Raw genomic sequence first — 21,359 nt, 5'->3', positions numbered from 1 at the left:
AGGATTAGGATTTCAAGGGCCTGTAATATTAAAAAACTCAAAATAAATGGTGAAAAACAAGTAAGCAGCCATCATAACAGATTCACTTACCAGTATCTGAGATGTATGCATGGAGTTGAACTGTCTCATCAGAAGGGACATTTGAAAGGTCATCTAAGGACTGCAGAGTGGGGGGGGGCAGAGAAGGGAGAAGGAAGAAACAGGCAAGAGAGAATAAGATCACAGAGACATCTCATTTAAGAGATGCTTTTTGATTAATCTACTTCATTTTCAAACTTTCAGTTCACTACATTAATAGAATAGCTTAATGCACTGTAACAATGCAAATAAGTGTTTGTATTACCTGGTTACTAAAGCCTTTCTTTTACACAGAGTGTAGGGCCCCTCATTTCCCCAACCAGTTTCACATAGTTTTGTGACCACTCTAACATATTTGCCACTTTCATTTGATATCTCAACTCTAAGAGATGAACAGCTACAAACAGTCTTTTACTGAGCATTAAAAAAAAAACCCCAACAAAACCCCCCCGAACAATTGTGGAATCATAGAATAATTTAGGTTGGAAAAGACCTTTAAGATCATCAAGTCCAACCATAAACCTAACACTGCCAAGTCCACCACTAAACCATGTCCCTAGCTGCCACATCCACACATCTTTTAAATACCTCCAGGGACTGTGACTCAACTGCTTCCCTGGACAGCCTGTTCCAATGTTTTACAACCCTTTCGGTGAAGAAATTTTTCCTAATATCCAATCTAAACCTCCCCTGACACAACTTGAGGCCATTTCCTCTCATCCTGTCACTTGTTACTTGGAAAAAGAGACCAACACCCACCCTGCTACAACCTCCTTTCAGGTAGCTGTAGAGAGCAATAAGGTCTCCCCTCAGCCTCCTTTTCTCCAGGCTAAACAACCCCAGTTCCCTCAGCTGCTCCTCATAAGACTTGTGCTCTAGACCCTTCACCAGCTTCGTTGCGCTTCTTCGGACATGCTCCAGCACCTCAATGTCTTTCTTGTCAGGCAGCTTTCCAGCCGCTCTTCCCCAAGCCTGTAGCGTTGCATGGGGTTGCTCTGACCCAAGGGCAGGACCCAACACTTAGCCTTGTTGAACCTCATACAATTGGCCTCGGCCCATTGATCCAGCCTGTCCAGATCCCTCCGTAGAGCCTTCCTACCCTCAAGCAGATCAACACTCCCGCCCAACTTGGTGTCGTCTGCAAACTTACTGAGGGTGCGCTCGATCCCCTCGTCCAGATCGCTGATGAAGACATTAAACAGAACTGGCTCCAATACTGAGCCCTACGGAACACCACTTGTGACTGACCACCAACTGGATTTAACTCCATTCACCACAACTCTTTGGGCCTGGCCATCCAGCCAGTTTTTTACTCAGCAAAGAGTACGCTCATCCAAGCCATGAGCAGCCAGTTGCTCCAGGAGAATGCTGTGGGAAAAGGTGTCAAAGGCTTTACTAAAGTCCAGGTAAACAACATCCACAGCCTCTCCCTCATCTACTGAGTGAGTCACCTTGTCATAGAAGGAGATCAGGTTAGTCAAGCAGGACCTGCCTTTCATAAACCCATGCTGACTGGGCCTGATCATCTAGGTGTCCTGTATGTGCCATGCGACAGCGCTCAAGATGATCTGCTCCATAACCTTCCCTGGCACCAAGGTCAGACTGACAGGCCTGTAGTTCCCCAGATCCTCCTTCTGGCCCTTCTTGTAGATGGGTGTCACAGATGATGTATAACAGATCTTTTGGTTTTATCTTTATACCATTCGGTTTTCTTTCAACTGACTTAAAGCACTACACAAAAGTTACAGTGCAGTAAAAGCTGAATAATTTCTCTGCTGTATGTAAAAAATAGTAAACAATTTTCTCAGAAATGTCTTCCCTCGTAAAAAATGAACAGGTACGTCCTCAGCTAGCTAACACCCTGTCTCCCTATTCAGTAATTATTGGGATCAAAAGAAGCCCAACAGGTCTTTTAGAGAAGCTTTGCTATTATTTAAAATTAATACATCTGACTACTAAGATTTAACATAATACAGCTCTACAAGATTGTTGGGTGGAAAACTTGGATACGCAACTGAAAGAAATGGAGGATGGGCCACTACCCATGTGTTCCTAATCTTAAATTACCAGGTTAAAAAAAAAAAAAAAAGATGGAGGTATTTAAGTAGAAGTCATAGGCACTGGGATCCCAGCTACTTTATGTATTTTACCCCAAAATTCTAAAATTCTTCAAAGATAGCTGCATATTCATTCTGAATGTGTATCAGCTATCTTTTATGGTTTAACCAAGCCAGTTTAATAGTGAGTTGCCACAAAAAGTTACCTAGAATGGGACCTACTGGGTAGCAGTGCCATACCTGTGTCAAACTAAAACCTCAATATACGTCAATCAAGTTTCTAAACTCCTCTGCTTCCTTAAACATAAACCAATCTTATGCAATTACAATCAAAACATAGGTTGGACTTGAAAATGTAAGTTATTTAAAGACTCTGCTCTTGCCCCTTCTTCATCTGAATCTATCATCTCCACGATATCCCTACATAACACTCCACTCCTTCCTTCTCAAGCTCTCTAGAGAGAACGGCTCTTCTCTGCTTCAACCACCTCAATCAGTCTCTGCCTAAATATCCACCATGGAAGGCAAGAGGAATAACATTTCTTTTATAAAGACTAGATACTGAATAAATGGCATCGTTAAAAAGGTCTGAACAGACTAACTATGCTTTAACATGTATTGCAGTAAGGAGTTTCCTAAATATCTTATGACACAGCTTGTAGACTTACAGTACAAAAGTCCCAGACTGAAAAAGGGTAGAAGAAAGAGGAGCCCATTTGGGAAACCTGTTTTGCCACTGCATGCTATAGTGCTGTCATGGTTTAACCCCAGACAGCAACTAAGCACCATGCAGCCACTTTCCCCCTCCCCCGCTCCCAGTGGGGTGGGGAGGAGGGGAAAAAAAAAAAAAAGGTAAAACTCGTGGGTTGAGATAAGAACAGTTTAATAACTGAAGTAAAATAAAATATAATATTAACTAATAATAATAATATAATAATAATAGTAATGAAAAGGAATATAACAAAAAAGAGAAATAGTACCCAAGAAAAGAGAAGCGATGCACAATGCAATTGCTCACCACATGCTGACCGACGCCCCAACAGTGATCCACCCCTCCCGGCCAACTCCCCCCTGTTTATATACGGGGCATGACGTTCTATGGTATGGAATACCCCTTTGGCTAGTTCGGGTCAGCTGCCCTGGCTATGCTCCCTCCCAGCTTCTTGCACACCTGCTTGCTGGCAGAGCATGGGAAACTGGAAAGTCCTTGGCTTAGGATAAGCGCTACTTGGCAACAACTAAAACATCAGAGTGTTATCAACATTATTCTCACACTAAATCCAAAACACAGCACTGTACCAGCTACTAAGAAGAAAATTAACTCTATCCCAGCTGAAACCAGGACAAGTGCAAAAAGTTTGTCTGTTCAATGGTAGAATAGATGAATTCATGCAAAAATATTTTGAGAGCAGACATCATCTTTACCTCAAGAATTCCCAAATCTGTAAGTTACTTTACCAGAATACTCTCCAGCATCCAGTATCACCATAGTGGACTGTTCCTATAATCTTCATTAGAGACTTGCTTTTGCTTATTGTTGGATACAGGGTAGACTTTCTCTGACCTAGTCCACTCCTAAGCAAGTCACCCTTGGACAGCAATAACCCTGTAAGGTGTGCTCTATACTGCAGTGTCCCAATTTAAGAACAGAATATCACCTGAGACTGATGAATGGCAGGAATTTGTGGAAGCTTGGGTAAGTGCTTGATATTCTGAGAGCTCTAGGATTTGATTATTAGTAAGATGGAAGGGATGTTATTAAAGATGACAATAGTCAACTGCTCTATTTTGTTTGCTATGAAATACTGACATTAAGCTACTGTTGTATTTTTTAAAGGGCATCATTATTTCTTGTTTTCCTGCCTCCCTTCATTGCCACGCTAACAGTTCAGGTTTTTTCTTGATAACTGAATGGGGTTCAAACTGACATATACTAATGACTGTCAGAAGTTCAACCCAGCCATTTCTGCTGCCATTCAAGGTCTTGGATATGTAACACCTGTGTAACTCCTTTTATTTACTCAATGCAAAAGCAACATGTAAAGCTCACTTTATGGATCCATTTAGATTAAATCTGCCAGAGTCTATAAATACTCTGCAATGGTTTTATACCCATCAAATATGCCCTACTGGTTTACTATAGTAAACTAATGTGTCAAATTACAAGGCAGAAATTAAGAAGATATTTTTGTAAAATCACTTCTCCTCAAAATACTTTTGAGCCCCTCTTCCAAATAATCCTAACATACATTCTTACAGTGAAAGCATAAACTGCAGGTGATGTATTTTATAATGGAAACTTTAGGAAACACTCAACTGCTGTGGCAAGGCACTATACAGCAACAATTAATACAAGTAAATGAAATGGTTGAAACTTGAACAGATAACACAACAGACAGTTTGTATTTAATATGACCTAATATCTTCGACATTACGTATACTCACAGGAACACAAGTTAATTAAAGAGCAAAAATATCACACCACAACCCAATCCTATTTAATGCACTGTCATTAGCTAAAAGTACAGAAATTCCCTGACCTTTGAAGTAACCTTTCCAAGGTCTATTTTTCTTCATGTAACTGACTAACACAAGGGAACTAAACTATGTGTACAGAAATTTACTCTTGACATGGAATTCAGCCAGGAAAAACTAATCTACCAGTATTCAAACACCTGTAAAAGCACTGAAAACCCTGAACAATATGGACTACAGAAAGCAAAAGTTCTTCTGCACAAACAGAGATTTATTATGCATTTCTGCTAGAATGTTCTTCACTCTTTATAAAAATAATAAATGTAGTATTCTGCAAATATACTTTTCACAACAACAACAAAAATCAAGACTTTGAATTGTCCCATGCAAATATCTATTTGTATTGCAACAGTGCTTGATAAAGGCTTTAAGACTTTCTCGCTTAGTTTGGGAAGGCCACATGAAACTAAGCAGCAGATAACCACTAGCCCCATGAGCCACTGTAATGGCAAATCCCCATCTATAAAATATGACTTTGTCAGAACATTCTTAGAAAAAGTACTTAAGAGAAATTTAAAAAGATCTTTTTTGAAAGATCTTTCAACAGATTAGTAAGTTAAAATAATCTCTTGTGAAATGTTACCAGAATTGTATGTAAATTTATAAGAAATATGGCTAAATTAAGTTTTCCTTCTGCATCTAACAGAAGTTTGTGTAAATTGTATCAGCTGACCACCTCCCCTTTTCTTCATATTTCAAAATGTAAACAAGAGGAAAACAATAGGGAAAAAAATTCCAGCTTCAAAAAAACCCAAACCAAACCAAACAAAAACAACCAACCAACCAACCCCCACATAGAAACACATTTACATTTATGTTAAATGTATTCCTTTACAAAATAAGCTCTGTTCCTCTGCGTGCAAGCATGATCTAACCAATGCACTGGAACGCCTAAGGAGCTACAGCATCTTCCAAGAAGGGCCTATGAATCACATAAGCCAGGAAATTGCATGCAGATTGCAAATCTTTCTAAAACTAAAAGATTTGGAAAAATACTCTCATATGCACAATTGAACCTTGCGTATCTTGTGGCTCAGCTACATGTACTCTGAAGAAACAAGTAAGAGGGAGGGGAGGAAATACATCAAAATTTTTATGATTTTTTTCTTTTTAAATAACTGTGATTTGATTTTCAGTTTAAAACGTTTTAAACCTCGTAAGGTCTATGTGGGACAGGTTATGTGGAAAAGGCTTGGTAGAAGCATACAGTTCTCTTCATACTTATGCAACCACTAGTACATGCATAAGCATATTTCAAATATTGAGGTACATTCATGTAACAAAGAAAAAGTTCTGACAAATTGACCCAGTCAAGAATTGCTTAAAAAAAAACAAACCAGAAATTGAACTTGAAATTGGTCAGATTAGAAAACAAATTCATATTCTGAATAAACTCCAGATACTTTTAGGTTTCCAAATCAAGTCCTAACTCAAAAAACCCAATAACAATCAACCTATAAAAATGTAATTAAATGTCTCATTTTACAGTCTATTTGAATTTAATCCTTCGAGATTTCAGTTTCAAAGGATTTGTTTTCACCTATTATTACCTAACTCCAAATTTATGTCTATTTAAAAAAAACAAACAGGGATAAGAAAGTATGCTTTGCATAAATTAACTATAGATTATCACTGTTTCTGTGAGAAAAAATGCAAAGTTTCATTAAACACAGGGGAAAGTACAAAAGGGACAGTTTTATCTTACAGATTAATTGATACCTTATGTGTATTTCCATTTGATTCAAGAACTTTTTCAGAAATTAAACTGCAGTGAAGTAAAACCTCTAACGTACATAATTTAAACTATTTTATAACACTGTCCCTAATGTAGGGGAGAAAAAAAAAAATAATAATTAAAAAAATGATCCAAGCACTTACCAGATTTATGCTGCCAGTAGGAGACCCATTAAAAGATTCTGGGAGCAGTGAGGAAGGGGAAAGGAAAAAACAGGTTAGAAGATTTTCTCCAATGTAGGGCCACACACAAGAAATAAAAATGCAAAGACAAAACATTATGGAAAATAATGGACAACCGTGGCATTGGGCAAAACGTCGCGCCCAACATATAAGTACTTCAAGTTTCCAATAAAAACACCTAAAGGAAAATGTAAGTTTATGCAGCTATAGATATGAAATAAATACTCCAGAGAACATTCCTTTTTAAAATTTATATCACCACATGAAACTGCTTAATTAAAGAGTCAAGTTTAAGAGTTAAACAATTTCCATTAGATTTGTACTTCAGTTAACAAGAATGATTTTAATTGCTTTAAAAAGCCACACCTCCTATGTACTTTAAGTTTCTATTTCCAGATGAAGAATATAGTTATGTATTAAAACAACCCAACATGTTGAAGAACCTCAAATATTTCTGAATAAAAAATGAGAAAGTCGCATATTTATTTTAGCAACACACTTGTTACCAAGACTTGACAAAAAATTTACATGAGATTAATAAAATTACTACAGAAAAAAACCCATTTGACTCCCAGAACAATTTACAAAAAAAGCACAAGGAGGAAATATTAATTTAAAAATCAGAGATACTACAGGAACTTTTTGATTTCTCAAAAACAGTGTGGTTGTGTGTTCTTATTTTCATTTTAAAGCAGAAAAAAAGAACGGTCCCAGGAAATCCCCCTTCGAGATATAGAGCTCACCTCCTTCACCATCATCTGAACCTCTGAAACTAGGATCCTTCAGCATATCCAGCTCAGCTAACATACGCACATACAACACATTCTGTTTGAACGAAGGGTAGAATCTTTCATCTCGCAGCATCAATTCATACACCTTATTGAAATAAAAATGCCAACCTTAGAAATACTTTTTACAGTTTTTAATTAATCAGACAAGCTTCATAAATTCTACTTGACCAACATGTATCTGTGCATTCTATTATGTGTCTCTCGGTTTCCTTTAAAACCCTAATGCGAGTTTGTGACATTTTGATTCAGGCTTACTCTTAATGGAAAGGTTATGAGAACTAATTGTGCTAAAGTATAATATAGTCTCAGAAAATATCTTTCTAAATAGTGAGACATGCATGTATAGGAAGGGAAGTTGCATATTAACTGCAAATGTTTCCTTCCTCTCCTCTTAAACCTTCCAATTGCACTACAAACATATTTGGTCTTTACCCATTTCACAACAGGTTATCTCTCAGAGTGCTGCTTTGTTGAAAAACTCTAAACGCAAACCTGCAAACACTTAGGGGGAGAGGTGAGAAGAGGGAAAGGAAGGGAGGGAAAACACCACATACTACTTTCCTGAAAATTTCCAGTTCAGCCAATACAGTATAACCCTACCTCACAAAGATTTAACCACACTACCTCAAAAAGTTATCTATATAGTCTATACAGTGACAGTATATATACATACACACATGTATCTATATGTAGTGGGAATTAATTCATAATGTTTAGATATTCATGTCAACTCTGGAGTATTTTAATGATGATTTTTTTTTTCATGGAACACTGAAGTGCTATCACCTGGTAAGAATGGAAAAAAATTTCATGCAGATCTGCAGAAGTCAATTTCTTTTGTAACACATGAGAAATTTATGCTCTTCAGCAGAAACCCCATGCAAGGCCCTGTAACCTACTTTGAGCAATACAGATTTCACAAGGTGTTTCCACTAGTCTTAAATGTGGGTCTCAAGTACAACAGAGTGATTCTAAGTTCTACAGCTCATATCACTAATTTTTAGCATGAATGAGAACATTAAGTTAATGACCTAAAATAAAAAACCTCTCAGACCGTGTATATAATTTACTGCCAGAATATTAATCATTCACTTTTTAAAAAAAAAAAATATGTATTAGACTTGAGTGATAAAATCTATGTATGCAGGTAGTAAAAAGACTGTTTCAGTACTTGGTGCTTCTCAGTGCTACACTGTGCAGGCTTGCAGAAACAGAACAGTCAGATTCACTTCCGGAAAGAGATATAGTATTTAATATGGTAACATGCTTACATCCACCTTTAAAAAAGAGCGCTAAAACCAGACCAAAATTGTACCACTTAGTTATTCTACACAGGCACTTTTCTTAAATTGGTGCACAAATACAAATAATAATCCCATAATTCTAAATTGTGCTTCATAATTAACTTCATACAGGACACCTACTCTTTCTGTCTATTGCTTTGAAAACCATGAGCTACGTATGGCTAAGCAGAAGTTGGCAATTTAGAGTAAGATTTTTATAGAATATGAAAATGGTAAAACAAGTTTTAGGTTTCAGATATTTGAGTTCCTTCCTCCTTTTTCAATGGCTGTAGTGACGTTTAATAGTCTATAGCATTAACAGTTCTTATGAAATACAGGATGAATACAGTATACCTTTCTCTGAATGTCATCAAAGATTTCAGGTGTTGGATCCTCATGGTTCAGTGTTTCTGCCAGTTTTGCTACTAAGTTGTCATCAATATTAACTCTCGGAGATGCCTGTCATAGAGACCTAAATCAACTTTTGCAGCATAAAAATAAGAAAGCTTCTATTTTCACAAATAAAATCCTATACAATTCTCCAATTCTCTAAGTAAACTAAATTTCTTCTTGATGAGTATCTCTAGAACGGACCAGAACACACAACAGGAGTCAGACCCCCTCCTCCTCCCAAAATTAAGTTCAGAGTTTGTATTAAAACTCAGAAGTTTCAGGATTAAATACAAAGAATCACCTCAAAAACAATTTATGCACATTATTTTGAAGCAATATCTAAACCAGATTTACTCAGACTTAAAAACAGATTGTATTTATTTATGAATAGAAAGATCTAGATTCAGAAATGAAGAACAAGCCAGTAAGAAAGTAAATGGATGAAGTCCTGAAACATCTGAGGAAAGGCTAACAGTTTTTCAACTCCCAGTTTCTGGAGAGATTACCAGTAGCTGTAATCATGCTAGCTTTTTATGCAGACTCTATTACAGCTACCAGCATACTAACTATATCAGCCATCAGATTCCCAGGTGTTCCTTGGTGTGACATATTTCAAACCACTGCACGTTAAGTATTCTTTTAGATGGGCCCAAGTTCACACACTTTCCCCATTTCCTGTAACAGAGACAGGGACCCAGCACTGAACCAGACCCAACATAGCTCACTTGATAGCACAGCTGAGAGGCTGAGTTTATCGGCTTTGGAATAGATCTAGTGTTAGGTGGCTTCTGACTTCAAACTGGCAAGCATTCAGTCAGCTCAAAAACCCACCAGAGCAAGCTCTGCACAGACCACTACGTCGATAGACTATTGAGGTGAAAAACCAAAGTGAAAGAAATGATGTGGAAAGAGAACCATTACAAGATATTTGAGGGATAATTTGTTGAGGAAAGCTTTTGAGTGAGTTGAGAGGTGATTTTTATGCATATACAAATTCAGAACAAAGATCCTTTGTTAACACAAGTTGACAAGTGTTTTCTTTCACAGAAGACTCCGTTATTACAAGACTGCTGGAAGCATTCAAGCTTAGCCTATTGAAAGATACCCAATGGTGACATCTGAGCAATTTACATAGACAATTGTAGAGAGGCACAGGAAGTTATTTCATTTGAAAATCCGATCTTAATCCAAGTTTGTACAAATATTGGGTTGCATTTTTTTTAAAACATTTCTTCTTAAGGTGGGGGCGGGGGTGGAGGGCAGAGTAAAAGGAAGGGAAAGGGGAAAGGACAGCATACACAAAGGGACAGAATTTCTTATTCTGTCTTCACATTTTCTCTAGTTTTTCTCTATTCTAGAAAGCTTCTGAGGAACACATTCAGTGCATTTGACAAGACAGTCAGTGCCAGTATGAGCCTTTTTAAATGGAAAGGGGAAAAAGAAAACAAAAAAAAAAGAGAGGAAGACATTTTCTTAATGCTTGACATAAGGAGAGAGAAGATAGCTTAAATGTCAACTTGTAAACAACTTGTGCTACATCACATCCATTTCATATTAACGTAGCCATAACTATCAAAGAAGCATCTGTACAAAGAATAAATTCCCAACAATGCAGAAATAAGTTATTCCTACCTTTTCTGATAAATATTGCTCATAAACTCCAAATGCAGCTGCTCTTAATAGACCCTTGGTTTGATTAGTCTGATGTTTTCCATCTTTCTGCCGGCTTTGAAGTACCTCCAGCTGTTGCTGTGCTGTAACCCTGTATCCTTCCACTGTCATCCAGAAAAACAGATGTGCTTGGCCACCAGTCTGCTGCATATAATCTACAGAAAACAGCCACCACACAACCATAGTTATTGTTGTGCATCTTAGAATAAGAATTCTCTATGAAGTTAACTACATATGGAACTCCAGGATCTGGTTATACATTGGAATACTTATCATCTAGAGTCAAAAAACAAAAAGTACTATATACATATTGGTGATAATCAGTAAACAAAATTGGGAACAAAGTCTAGGAACAAAGCACTGAATCGTAAAATACACATGTAAAAGTGAATCCATCATTACTGTGTGGATGTAACAGGCTTGTACAGCATGATACAAGTTGAGAGGAAGTTCAAACTGGAATTCTAACAAATCACATGCATAGACTTATCGAATAATTTAGGTTGGAAAAGACCTTTAAGATCATCAAGTCCAACCATAAACCTAACACTGCCAAGTCCACCACTAAACCATGTCCCTAGCTGCCACATCCACACATCTTTTAAATACCTCCAGGGACGGTGACTCAACCACTTCCCTGGGCAACCTGTTCCAATGTTTTACAACCCTTTCGGTGAAGAAATTTTTCCTAATATCCAATTTAAACCTTCCCTGGCGCAACTTGAGGCCATTTCCTCTCGTCCTGGCGCTTGTTACTTGGGGAAAGAGACCAACACCCACCTCGCTACAACCTCCTTTCAGGTAGCTGTAGAGAGCAATAAGGTCTCCTCTCAGCCTCCTTTTCTCCAGGCTAAACAACCCCAGTTCCCTCAGCTGCTCCACATAGGACTTGTGCTCTAGACCCTTCACCAGCTTCGTTGCCCTTCTTCGGACATGCTCCAGCACCTCAATGTCTTTCTTGTAGTGAGGGGCCCAAAACTGAACACATTATTATTTGAGGTGCAGCCTCACCAGTGCCAAGTACAGGGGGAACAATCACTTCCCTAGTCCTGCTGGCCATACTGTTTCTGATACAAGCCAGGATGCTATCGGCCTTCTTGGCCACCTGGGCACACTGCTGGCTCCTATTCAGCCAGCTGTTGACCAACACCCCCAGGTCCTTTTCCGACACAGAGCTTTCCAGCCGCTCTTCCCCAAGCCTGTAGCGTTGCATGGGGTTGCTCTGACCCAAGGGCAGGACCCAACACTTAGCCTTGTTGAACCTCATACAATTGGCCTCGGCCCATTGATCCAGCCTGTCCAGATCCCTCCGTAGAGCCTTCCTACCCTCAAGCAGATCAACACTCCCGCCCAACTTGGTGTCGTCTGCAAACTTACTGAGGGTGCGCTCGATCCCCTCGTCCAGATCGCTGATGAAGACATTAAACAGAACTGGCTCCAATACTGAGCCCTACGGAACACCACTTGTGACTGACCACCAACTGGATTTAACTCCATTCACCACAACTCTTTGGGCCTGGCCATCCAGCCAGTTTTTTACTCAGCAAAGAGTACGCTCATCCAAGCCATGAGCAGCCAGTTGCTCCAGGAGAATGCTGTGGGAAAAGGTGTCAAAGGCTTTACTAAAGTCCAGGTAAACAACATTCACAGCCTCTCCCTCACCCACTGAGTGAGTCACCTTGTCATAGAAGGAGATCAGGTTAGTCAAGCAGGACCTGCCTTTCATAAACCCATGCTGACTGGGCCTGATCATCTAGGTGTCCTGTATGTGCCATGCGACAGCGCTCAAGATGATCTGCTCCATAACCTTCCCGGGCACTGAGGTCAGACTGACAGGCCTGTAGTTCCCCAGATCCTCCTTCTGGCCCTTCTTGTAGATGGGCATCACGCTTGCTAACCTCCAGTCAACTGGGACCTCCCCGGTTAGCCAGGACTGCTGACAAATGACGGAAAGTGGCTTGGTGAGCACTTCTGCCAGCTTCCTCAGTACCCTTGGGTGGATCCCATCCAGCCCCATAGACTTGTGTGTGTCTAAGTGGTGTAGCAGGTCACTAAGCATTTCCCCGTGGATTATGGGGGCTTCATTCTGCTCCTCGTCCCTGTCTTCCAGCTCAGGGGGCTGGGTACCCAGAGAACAATTGGTCTTACTATTAAAGACTGAGGCAAAGAAGGCATTAAGTACCTCAGCCTTTTCCTCACCCTTTGTCACGATGTTTCCCCCCACATCCAATAAAGGATGGAGATTCTCCTTAGCCCTCCTTTTGTTGCTAATGTATTTACAGAAATGTTTTTTATTGTCTTTTACGACAGCAGCCAGATTAAGTTCTAGTTGGGCTCTGGCCCTTCTAATTTTCTCCCTGCATAACCTCATGACATCCTTGTAGTCCTCCTGAGTTGCTTGCCCCTTCTTCCAAAGGTCATAAACTCTCTTTTTTTTTCTTGAGCTCCAGCCAAAGCTCTCTGTTGAGCCAGGCTGGTGGTCTTCCCCGCCAGCTCGTCTTTCAGCACATGGGACGGCCTGCTCCTGAGCCTTTAAGATTTTCTTCTTGAAGAACGTCCAGCCTTCCTGGACTCCTTTGCCCTTCAGGACTGCCTCCCAAGGGACTCTGTCAACCAGGCCCCCAAACAGGCCAAAGTCTGCCCTCCAGAAGTCCAAGGTGGTAGTTCTGCTAACCACCCTCCTTACTTCTCCGAGAATCGAAAACTCTATCGTTTCATGATCGCTATGCCCAAGACAGCCTCCAACCGTCACATCACCCACAAGTCCTTCTCTGTTCGCAAACAACAGGTCCAGCAGGGTGCCTTCCCTAGCTGGCTCACTCACCAGCTGTGTCAGGCAAATTATCTTCCACAAACTCCAGGAACCTACTAGACTGTTTCCTCTCTGCTGTATTGTATTTCCATCTACTGCATTAAAAGGACTATCAAAACCAACAAAACTGAGGGATATTCTTAGTAATGACATCAGCAGCCCACTTAATTCACAGAAGAGAATCAAACATTAGAAATTATTAAAAATAATACAACTTTAATCCATCTATCAATTTCTTGATTATATTAAACCTAAAATAGTACATAAATTACTGGTGTATTTTAGCTTCTCACGTAGACAACCTTCAGTAGCCTTGTAATCCTCTAAACTTCAATCTAACATCTATAGTCATTAGTTCCATTAGCTTCAGTGAGACCAGCAAAAGTAAGACTAACAATTGTGGTAAGTTTCAGCGTCATTCCAATTATAAACCTCTCAGCAATTCTTGCAATGGTTCTGTTCTAAACAGAACAAACTTGTGAAGTGACAGACTAAGAAACATTGCAAGAACAGTCTTACAGAGAGATCAGTATTGAAACAAGCTCGATACAAGCTTTTGGAAGTATGGTGTTCTGAACAGTTAATTACAGACTGATTTGCAAAAAGGTTTTGGTTCCCTCTGGCAAGTGGCTTACACACATTTAGCTCTCAGTAGACACTTATATTTAGCGATTTCAAGTGTACAGTCCTGTGAGTTAGCATATTCTTTATAAATAAAAAAGATCAGCTAAATTAACACTTACCCATAAAAAATTGTAGTGCAACATTGTCTACCAGAATATGGTCCAGAGGGACTGTGCAAAGTTTTCCAAAGTTTGCCGCCAGTTTCACAGTATCTATTTCCTGTAAGACACAGTTCAGTGTGTTCATAGGCTTTATTTTTTTTAAATTAGCTTTTAAAACTTCTACTTACCACAAAGCAGACGTAATAAAAAAGAATTTACATTATAGATAATAAAGCAGCTTCTCAATGATTAGTTATTTTCACAGTCACTAATAAGTGAAGATCTAGATCATAAGGTCATGTTCTCTTAACTATTTGCCTTCAACATGGATGATTTCTGCTACATGGGAAGCTGGCTCTTAACACTGCCGTTCATGTAATACCATACAGGTCAAATTAACGCCAAATCCCTCACTAACAGTGACAGTAGCATGAAAATGAATTAACAAGATGAACTAATTTCAGCATTTGATGGGGTGCAGGTCACCACAACTTAAATTCATCTCTGCCCAACTTCTGTCAATATGACATTTCTTGGTATCACAGTAATGCTTCGAGGTCCAGCTGTAGAATAGTCAATAACAGTCAATATGCACAAGATTACATTATCTTGGAGTCAGATTTAGGTCCAATTAAGAGTCAAGAAACTAAGCTAAGTCAAACATACTGACTGTCAGCCTTAAAATATAAAACGAAATATACAACAAGCAAACAGAATAACATGAGGTTCTCAAATTTAACATCCAGTTTGCCTTAGCCTTTTCATTGAACAAAAAGAGGTAAATATGTCTAACAAAAGGCAATACATGGAGTCTACAAGGTGTTGCTAAATCATCAGCAAGTGCTACCTTTATCAACAAGAAAAGAGGTCTTTGCCAAAGACTAAGCTTGAGGCACACAAGCTATGCACTGGAGCAGCAAAAAGAACTGAATCTAGGTGTATAAATACAGAGATGCTTTGCATCTATGTAATATTTTGGGTTAACTCTTTTATTGAGAAAGTAAGAATAGTTTTAAGATGTACTGACATCTAAATTGCTAAAGCCAGAATCCAAAAAAGCCCTAAATATGTGAACCTTTAGAAATTTTTCCTTACTTAAACTGCAAATACAAGACTCACTTCAGTTGTATAATGTATTCCTATAACTGCCTACTTCAAGTTGTTTCAAAATCAAGAATTAAAAAGCTAGACCGAATTAAGTCATTTGCAACTTCACTCTTTCAGAACTAAGAAAATTGTAAAACACTTACTTTTCCTGACTGCAACCTCTGAATTCTTGAATCACATACTTTAATAACATATAATAAACTGTTTATTTGATTTTTTATAGTGTTGATATCTGAAAGCAAAAACAAAGAGGATTAAGCAATGCAGATGAGTAAACAAACTCTTGTTCTGAAATGCTCTAAAAATATCATACAAAAAGTGACATACCACATACAAAACACATCAGCTTTGAAGAGAAGGGGTTTTTTTCAAAACCTAACTGATGGAAGTGAACAAGAAGAAATATTTTTTAGGTTTTTTTCAAAACCTAACTGATGGAAGTGAACAAGAAGAAATATTTTTATCTTTCCTTTTTCAGATTAACTATTAGCTGATTACCCATTAATACCTAAAGTATTACTGAAATTCAGAATCACCAGTCAGGCAAGTTTCAATTGAATGGAAGTACACATACCAAACCAATTAGTCTATATTTAAAAAAACCAAACAAAACAAAACCACACACTTATGAAGATTCAAGTTTTAACACTTCACATATAATTTTTTTTTTTTTACATAACGAAATATTTTATACTATGCTGCATCAGAATTTTTATTTTCTAAGTTTTTGGAATATTTTTCAGAGATCGTGCTGGTAAATGCATTTCATATTTTGCAAAAAAATACAGCACTAACCATCTCCTGCTGTATCTAGAGATCGAAGATATTGCAGTTCTTCACTTGCTTTATCTTTCACTGCTTCCAACTCTCCTATATTATCACTTAATTTAATAATATTCATAAAGGCCTCATAGTTACAGTTGGAATCACGAATCTGAAACAGAAAGTTTTACAGTGTGAATAATGTACTTTTAGCTGTTTTGCATGACATGATTTTTCATTAAGTGAATTATTTTGATACAGCACTGCAAAGCGGCATTTTGAAAACACTTTGATGCTTCTAAACCTTCCTTTTGATACTAAAATTTTACATGGACCAAGAAAGAAGAAGCATGCACACAGTCAAAACCTATTTCACACCATCATTTTCTGTTTTCAAGACATACAACAAAGACACACAGAAAGTCTATCAAACTACTTAATGAAGATCTTGTCCGAAACCCGATCAACCTTCTTCTGCTATTCCCCATCTTCTTAGCTAAGTAGGCAGAAACTAGTGAGACCACTGAAAAGGTTTCAGCTTTGCCAAGGTCCCCTGCAAGTGTACATGCTCCCAACGTAATGGCTTCTTAAGATACAGAATTACAAAAGGAATTAAAACATTCTACAATGTAATCATAACCTACTGGGGGAAAAGAGAAAGGAAATGACTGAATTAATATTCTCTCTGAAACCCTAGTTCAGATACCCTTGTAAATACTATTAAGCTATTTCAATACATACTATTTTCCCAGTATTGGCATAGGGTGAACCTGCTCTAGGGACTCAAAGGAATTTGCGCAAGTGAAGGAAGCCTGCTGTGCTGCCGAGATCACTGGAAACTGTTGTGAATGCAGCATGGAGATCAGGGGAAGGTTGGCAGCTTTACAGCATGTGCACACAGGTGCAGAGGGTTGAGTTCTAATGCTGTCTTTACCATCTGAAGCCAAAAAAAGTCACTTGACCCACATCTTTCATAAATGCTCACTTTGATATGGAAATGTAACACTTGGTCTGTACTGCAGAAGTGCATTGACGTGAGTTGCACAGAGCAGAAAGAATGGAGACTGGATACCTTTGACCAAAGTTAATGGAAAATCTTCCTAGAAATCTGCTTTTAAAAGTAATAGTACAAGCAATACTTGCACTTCAAACATTTTGTAAAAATGTGAATTTCACAGTGAAGAGAGACAAGTTTGGATTAACTTCTAATTTTATATTGAAGCTTCGTATTTTATTGCAAGAGAATTAGTATCGAACTGTGGTGTGCCTAGAAACGTGGCATTAACTCATTTTCAGAAATTGAATTTTTTCATTCAAATCTGATTTTATGCCAAAGGTTCCAAAAGGAGCCAGAATTTATTTCAGTCATCTCTACTTCTGACCTTGATTTCTGCAACAATCTTCATTTCATAAGACTTGTATTAAATTTTTGAAAGCATTTATTCTTCCTTATCTTTCCCCCAGCACATTTACTTCCTCATCTCAGAAAGCAATTATGAAAATTAATATTTGGGACTTTACCATCACAACAGAAAGCGTTATAAAAAAACCCCAGAATTCTATCTTTGGATGCAGCCGGGGACAGTGCTCAGTAAATAAAGAATGACGCCAAATTACAAATAAAGAACATGCGTAGGAGGAAAGGGGAAACAAAAATTGAAAAGCTTGGTCCATATGAGCAGCAGTATTTTTTCTTATTAAAGCTAGGTTCCTGTAGAAAAGCAATGTGCAAATTTTTACATGAAATGGAAGTGGCCGGAGTGAAGGAAACGTTGTACACGTTCACTTGAATTCATTCCATATATAGGAACTTTTACTCTGAAATCCAAGGGTGTTTTCAGCGTAGTACTTGAATGCACACTATAAGACTAAAATATATGAATAAAAGTAGAGATAACTTGGGGAAAGGGAAAAAAATAATTAAACTTGATTCATGACCTATAAGGGATAATAAACTATAAGAGTAAGTTTTAACTTGCTTTGCAAAAAATCAGTAACATTAATTAAAGTGTGCATATTCTATTTATGTTAATTTTACTATATTTTACTACTTTTAAAAGTTTGGGGCTTTTTTTGCAGGTGTATTAGAGAGATATCAAAGTAAAGACTTTGTTTCTTCCCATTCAGTTAAATTATTAAGGGTTACCATAAATATCCCTAAAACAATCACCCTGAGATTCCTTAGCAGAAGCAAAAAAACCCCCAGTCTTACTACTTGTCATTCTGGAGGCCTCTTAAGCTTTAAAGGACACATCGTAAAAACAGTCAAGAAAAAAAAAAACTTCCAAGGTTACTGCCATACTTCTTGAACAGCTAAGTAAAACAGCCAAAGGACTCAACTTCACACTTTGTCATACATCTGTCCTCAGTCAGGCAACTTTTGCCAAACAACCACAACACAGAGTACAGATAATGCAGATAGAGTGTGAATGTGTGTGTGCGTATATACAGAAATATTTTTTTATATATATATACACACATATAAAATTTAATATAGCAGCCCTAAGTTCACTATCTCTGCCAATATCTCCATTGGTAACTTTTCTACCAGATGTCTATCTGCCATGATTACAGGGAACACAAGTAAAGCTTTATATGAAAATATTCTGGAAATATCATTCATTTTAAACATTATAAATCTTACCATCCATATGACATACTGATTAATATAATCAGGATCACTGAGCTGGTTTATTAATGGAAGAAGAATTCCTCGGGAGAGGATTTCCTGAAAAACAAAATATAATAAATCATTTTATACATTTATTCATAAAGCTAATATAACTGCAACAATTTAAAAATCACTGTGTAGAGGCTAAATAAAAAATGTGTAATTACAGAAAACATTCAATAAGCACTAGCGCATTCCCTTCCAATTAACATTAGAAGATGTTAATACCTCAAGAAAAACAACATTCATTTTATCACGCTTTTCTAATGTTGCTAGAGGTAAAAAAACTTCAAAAACATTTCACACAAACTGTTCTCTGCTATTAAATACTTATCAAGATTGTACTGCATTTAAAATAACCTTATATTAAATTAGATCAATTTTACAAAATAAAAGAAGAGCAGCAGTTCAGATCTAAAGTTTTTTACGGCATTAAACTGCTTTTAGAGTCCGTACTTACCCTGACAAAGTATCGCATGATCTTGTTCTGGAAGTCTCCAGGAGGTAGCAATATATACAGTAAAACCTCACACAGATCCCTTAGGAATCCTAGGGAGGGAGAAAAAAAACCCTCAGCACAATTTTATATTATGTTTTTTTACATCTTACCTGATATCGTAAAAACCAACAGATAAATCCTTAAAATTAAATTCAAATATAGTTATATATATTCATATAGTTCAAGCATCACAGTAACACCTTTCAGACTGAACATAAGCAGCATTGATGTTAACCTGAGACAGATGTAGAGTCTCAAAATCAAGACAAAAGACAGACAAATTCCAAGAACCAAGAAACTAACTCCAATGTATTTTCCTTATTTAACATATACAGGGTTTTTTTTTCCCCTCCTTCACACTTTGCCCAAAAAGATAAACTGATTTTTTTAATGAAGACTACGGAGTAGTGATAAGGAAGGCAGATCTAACAAAAAGCATTAAGAATCTGAGAAGCCATCCCCTGCCTCCCAGAAAACATATTTCTATCTTAAAATTCTTCCAATGAAAAGAGCAATAGCTACATATGTACATACTTCATTACAATTGCAGCATTAATAAGTACAAATTAGAGGAAATATACTTGTATGGTAGATAGTCACGTTTTGAAAGTCACGTGCTAAGACTTCAGTATATTTCATATTGTGAATACAACTGTTAATATTTTAATTTAGTCTGCTATACTAAAATAACTTCAGAAAATAATACTGAGAGACCTTCTTCATCTTTGGGAGAAGTGCAGACTAGATCACGACAGATTTCTTTTTCCATTTCAACTTCAACCTCAAAGAATGTATCTACAAGTTCCTCAGCTTGGTCTATACAAAAGAAAATAAAAAGAAACATACTTTTTTGTAAAGATTAGAAACTTGAGAATAAACTTGAATTATAAAGCAAAGCTAACTATATTTCACACATGTAAGATACCTGCCTACTCAGACTCAAATCAAAAAATATTTAAATCTTTACACTACCTTTCATCTGATCGCCTTTCTCTGCTATTCTTTGCTGAGCTTTTCTGAAAACTCGAAGATGAGTGCCAAAGTCATCAACAAGCCGTGTAGTGAAATAAGGCTGCCAGTCTGTTTCCTTTGACCTATCAGACAAGGACATCCATGAAAATGAATTATTTTATCCTGAACACAAAGCACAATAATAAATTTCTACTTCTCCTTCCTCCCTGCCAAGAACCACACTGACAGTAAACATGGAAAAGCAAAGAAATAAATCAGTCTCCTAATTGCCTATCCACTGAAAACACATCAAATATTGTAAAATACCACTCTCACACCACATTAATATTTATGCTTGAATTAGTTTAAGGTCAACGTTAGTATCTGGAATAGTGTTCTGATTCGTGACATTGTCAAATATCTGTGAAAAATCCTGATATAAACAGTGTACAACCTAAAACTAAAATACTCCCCAGGTCTTTTTCAGCCATACTTTCTATCATTTTGGATAGATAAATAAAATCATTTTCTTCTGAATCTGCAGTATATGCATGAGTGAGAAAATACATGTTTCACTTGAAACTACAAGCAACCTAGTATTATCAACAATTGATTCCACAGCTTATGTGAGAAGTAATTAGTGTGCATCTTCAACAATACACCTAGGTTAGCATCAGAAAATAGTCACTGTTAGATTTGCATAAAGCTATTTCCTTAGTGGTATGAAAAAGATGCAGAGATATTCTTATGATGTCCATGCCTGACTAGCCAAACTGAAAAGGCACTTGTGCCTTATAGGTTTAATGAAGCTAGATGTTAGTGACAGCTTTTACTCTGGACTAAATATTCCACTACCTGAATTCTCTCAGATACCTACTTTGTTATAGCAGAATCCTTCTACAACACTTCCTTTTTTGTGTTTGTTCCCTCATCTGCTCTTTCTTCCCTCAAAGAGAGAGAAAGGGGTAAGGAACTCTGGAAGAGAGGGAAGCCTACTGCAAAATCTACATGTGGAAATGAGAAGCAGAGCTGTCTCAAAGGGCAGTCAGTCAAAACCATCAATAATCCAGATCCACCATCCGCACAAGCAACAAATCACACAAAAAC

At 37.5% G+C, this 21,359-nt stretch overlaps 1 protein-coding gene across 2 annotated transcripts in view; it reads right to left on the bottom strand.

Annotated features, from left to right (window-relative positions):
- The window catches only part of SNX13 (sorting nexin 13), a 75,030-nt gene that overhangs the window by 19,144 nt on the left and 34,527 nt on the right, over positions 1-21,359 (bottom strand). For both annotated transcript variants that reach the window (XM_050892727.1, XM_050892728.1), the window contains exons 6-17: positions 20,274-20,395; positions 20,016-20,117; positions 19,263-19,351; positions 18,776-18,859; positions 16,165-16,303; positions 15,513-15,601; positions 14,281-14,380; positions 10,687-10,880; positions 9,016-9,120; positions 7,331-7,463; positions 6,549-6,586; positions 91-160 (exon numbers count right to left, since the gene is read on the bottom strand). In XM_050892727.1, coding sequence (XP_050748684.1) covers positions 91-160; positions 6,549-6,586; positions 7,331-7,463; positions 9,016-9,120; positions 10,687-10,880; positions 14,281-14,380; positions 15,513-15,601; positions 16,165-16,303; positions 18,776-18,859; positions 19,263-19,351; positions 20,016-20,117; positions 20,274-20,395 — 1,265 coding nt within the window. The remainder of the gene's footprint in view (positions 1-90; positions 161-6,548; positions 6,587-7,330; positions 7,464-9,015; positions 9,121-10,686; positions 10,881-14,280; positions 14,381-15,512; positions 15,602-16,164; positions 16,304-18,775; positions 18,860-19,262; positions 19,352-20,015; positions 20,118-20,273; positions 20,396-21,359) is intronic.

This window comes from Gymnogyps californianus, chromosome 2 (assembly GCF_018139145.2).
Source record: "Gymnogyps californianus isolate 813 chromosome 2, ASM1813914v2, whole genome shotgun sequence".
Taxonomy (NCBI): domain Eukaryota; kingdom Metazoa; phylum Chordata; class Aves; order Accipitriformes; family Cathartidae; genus Gymnogyps; species Gymnogyps californianus.
This window is presented reverse-complemented; position numbering and strand designations above follow the sequence as displayed.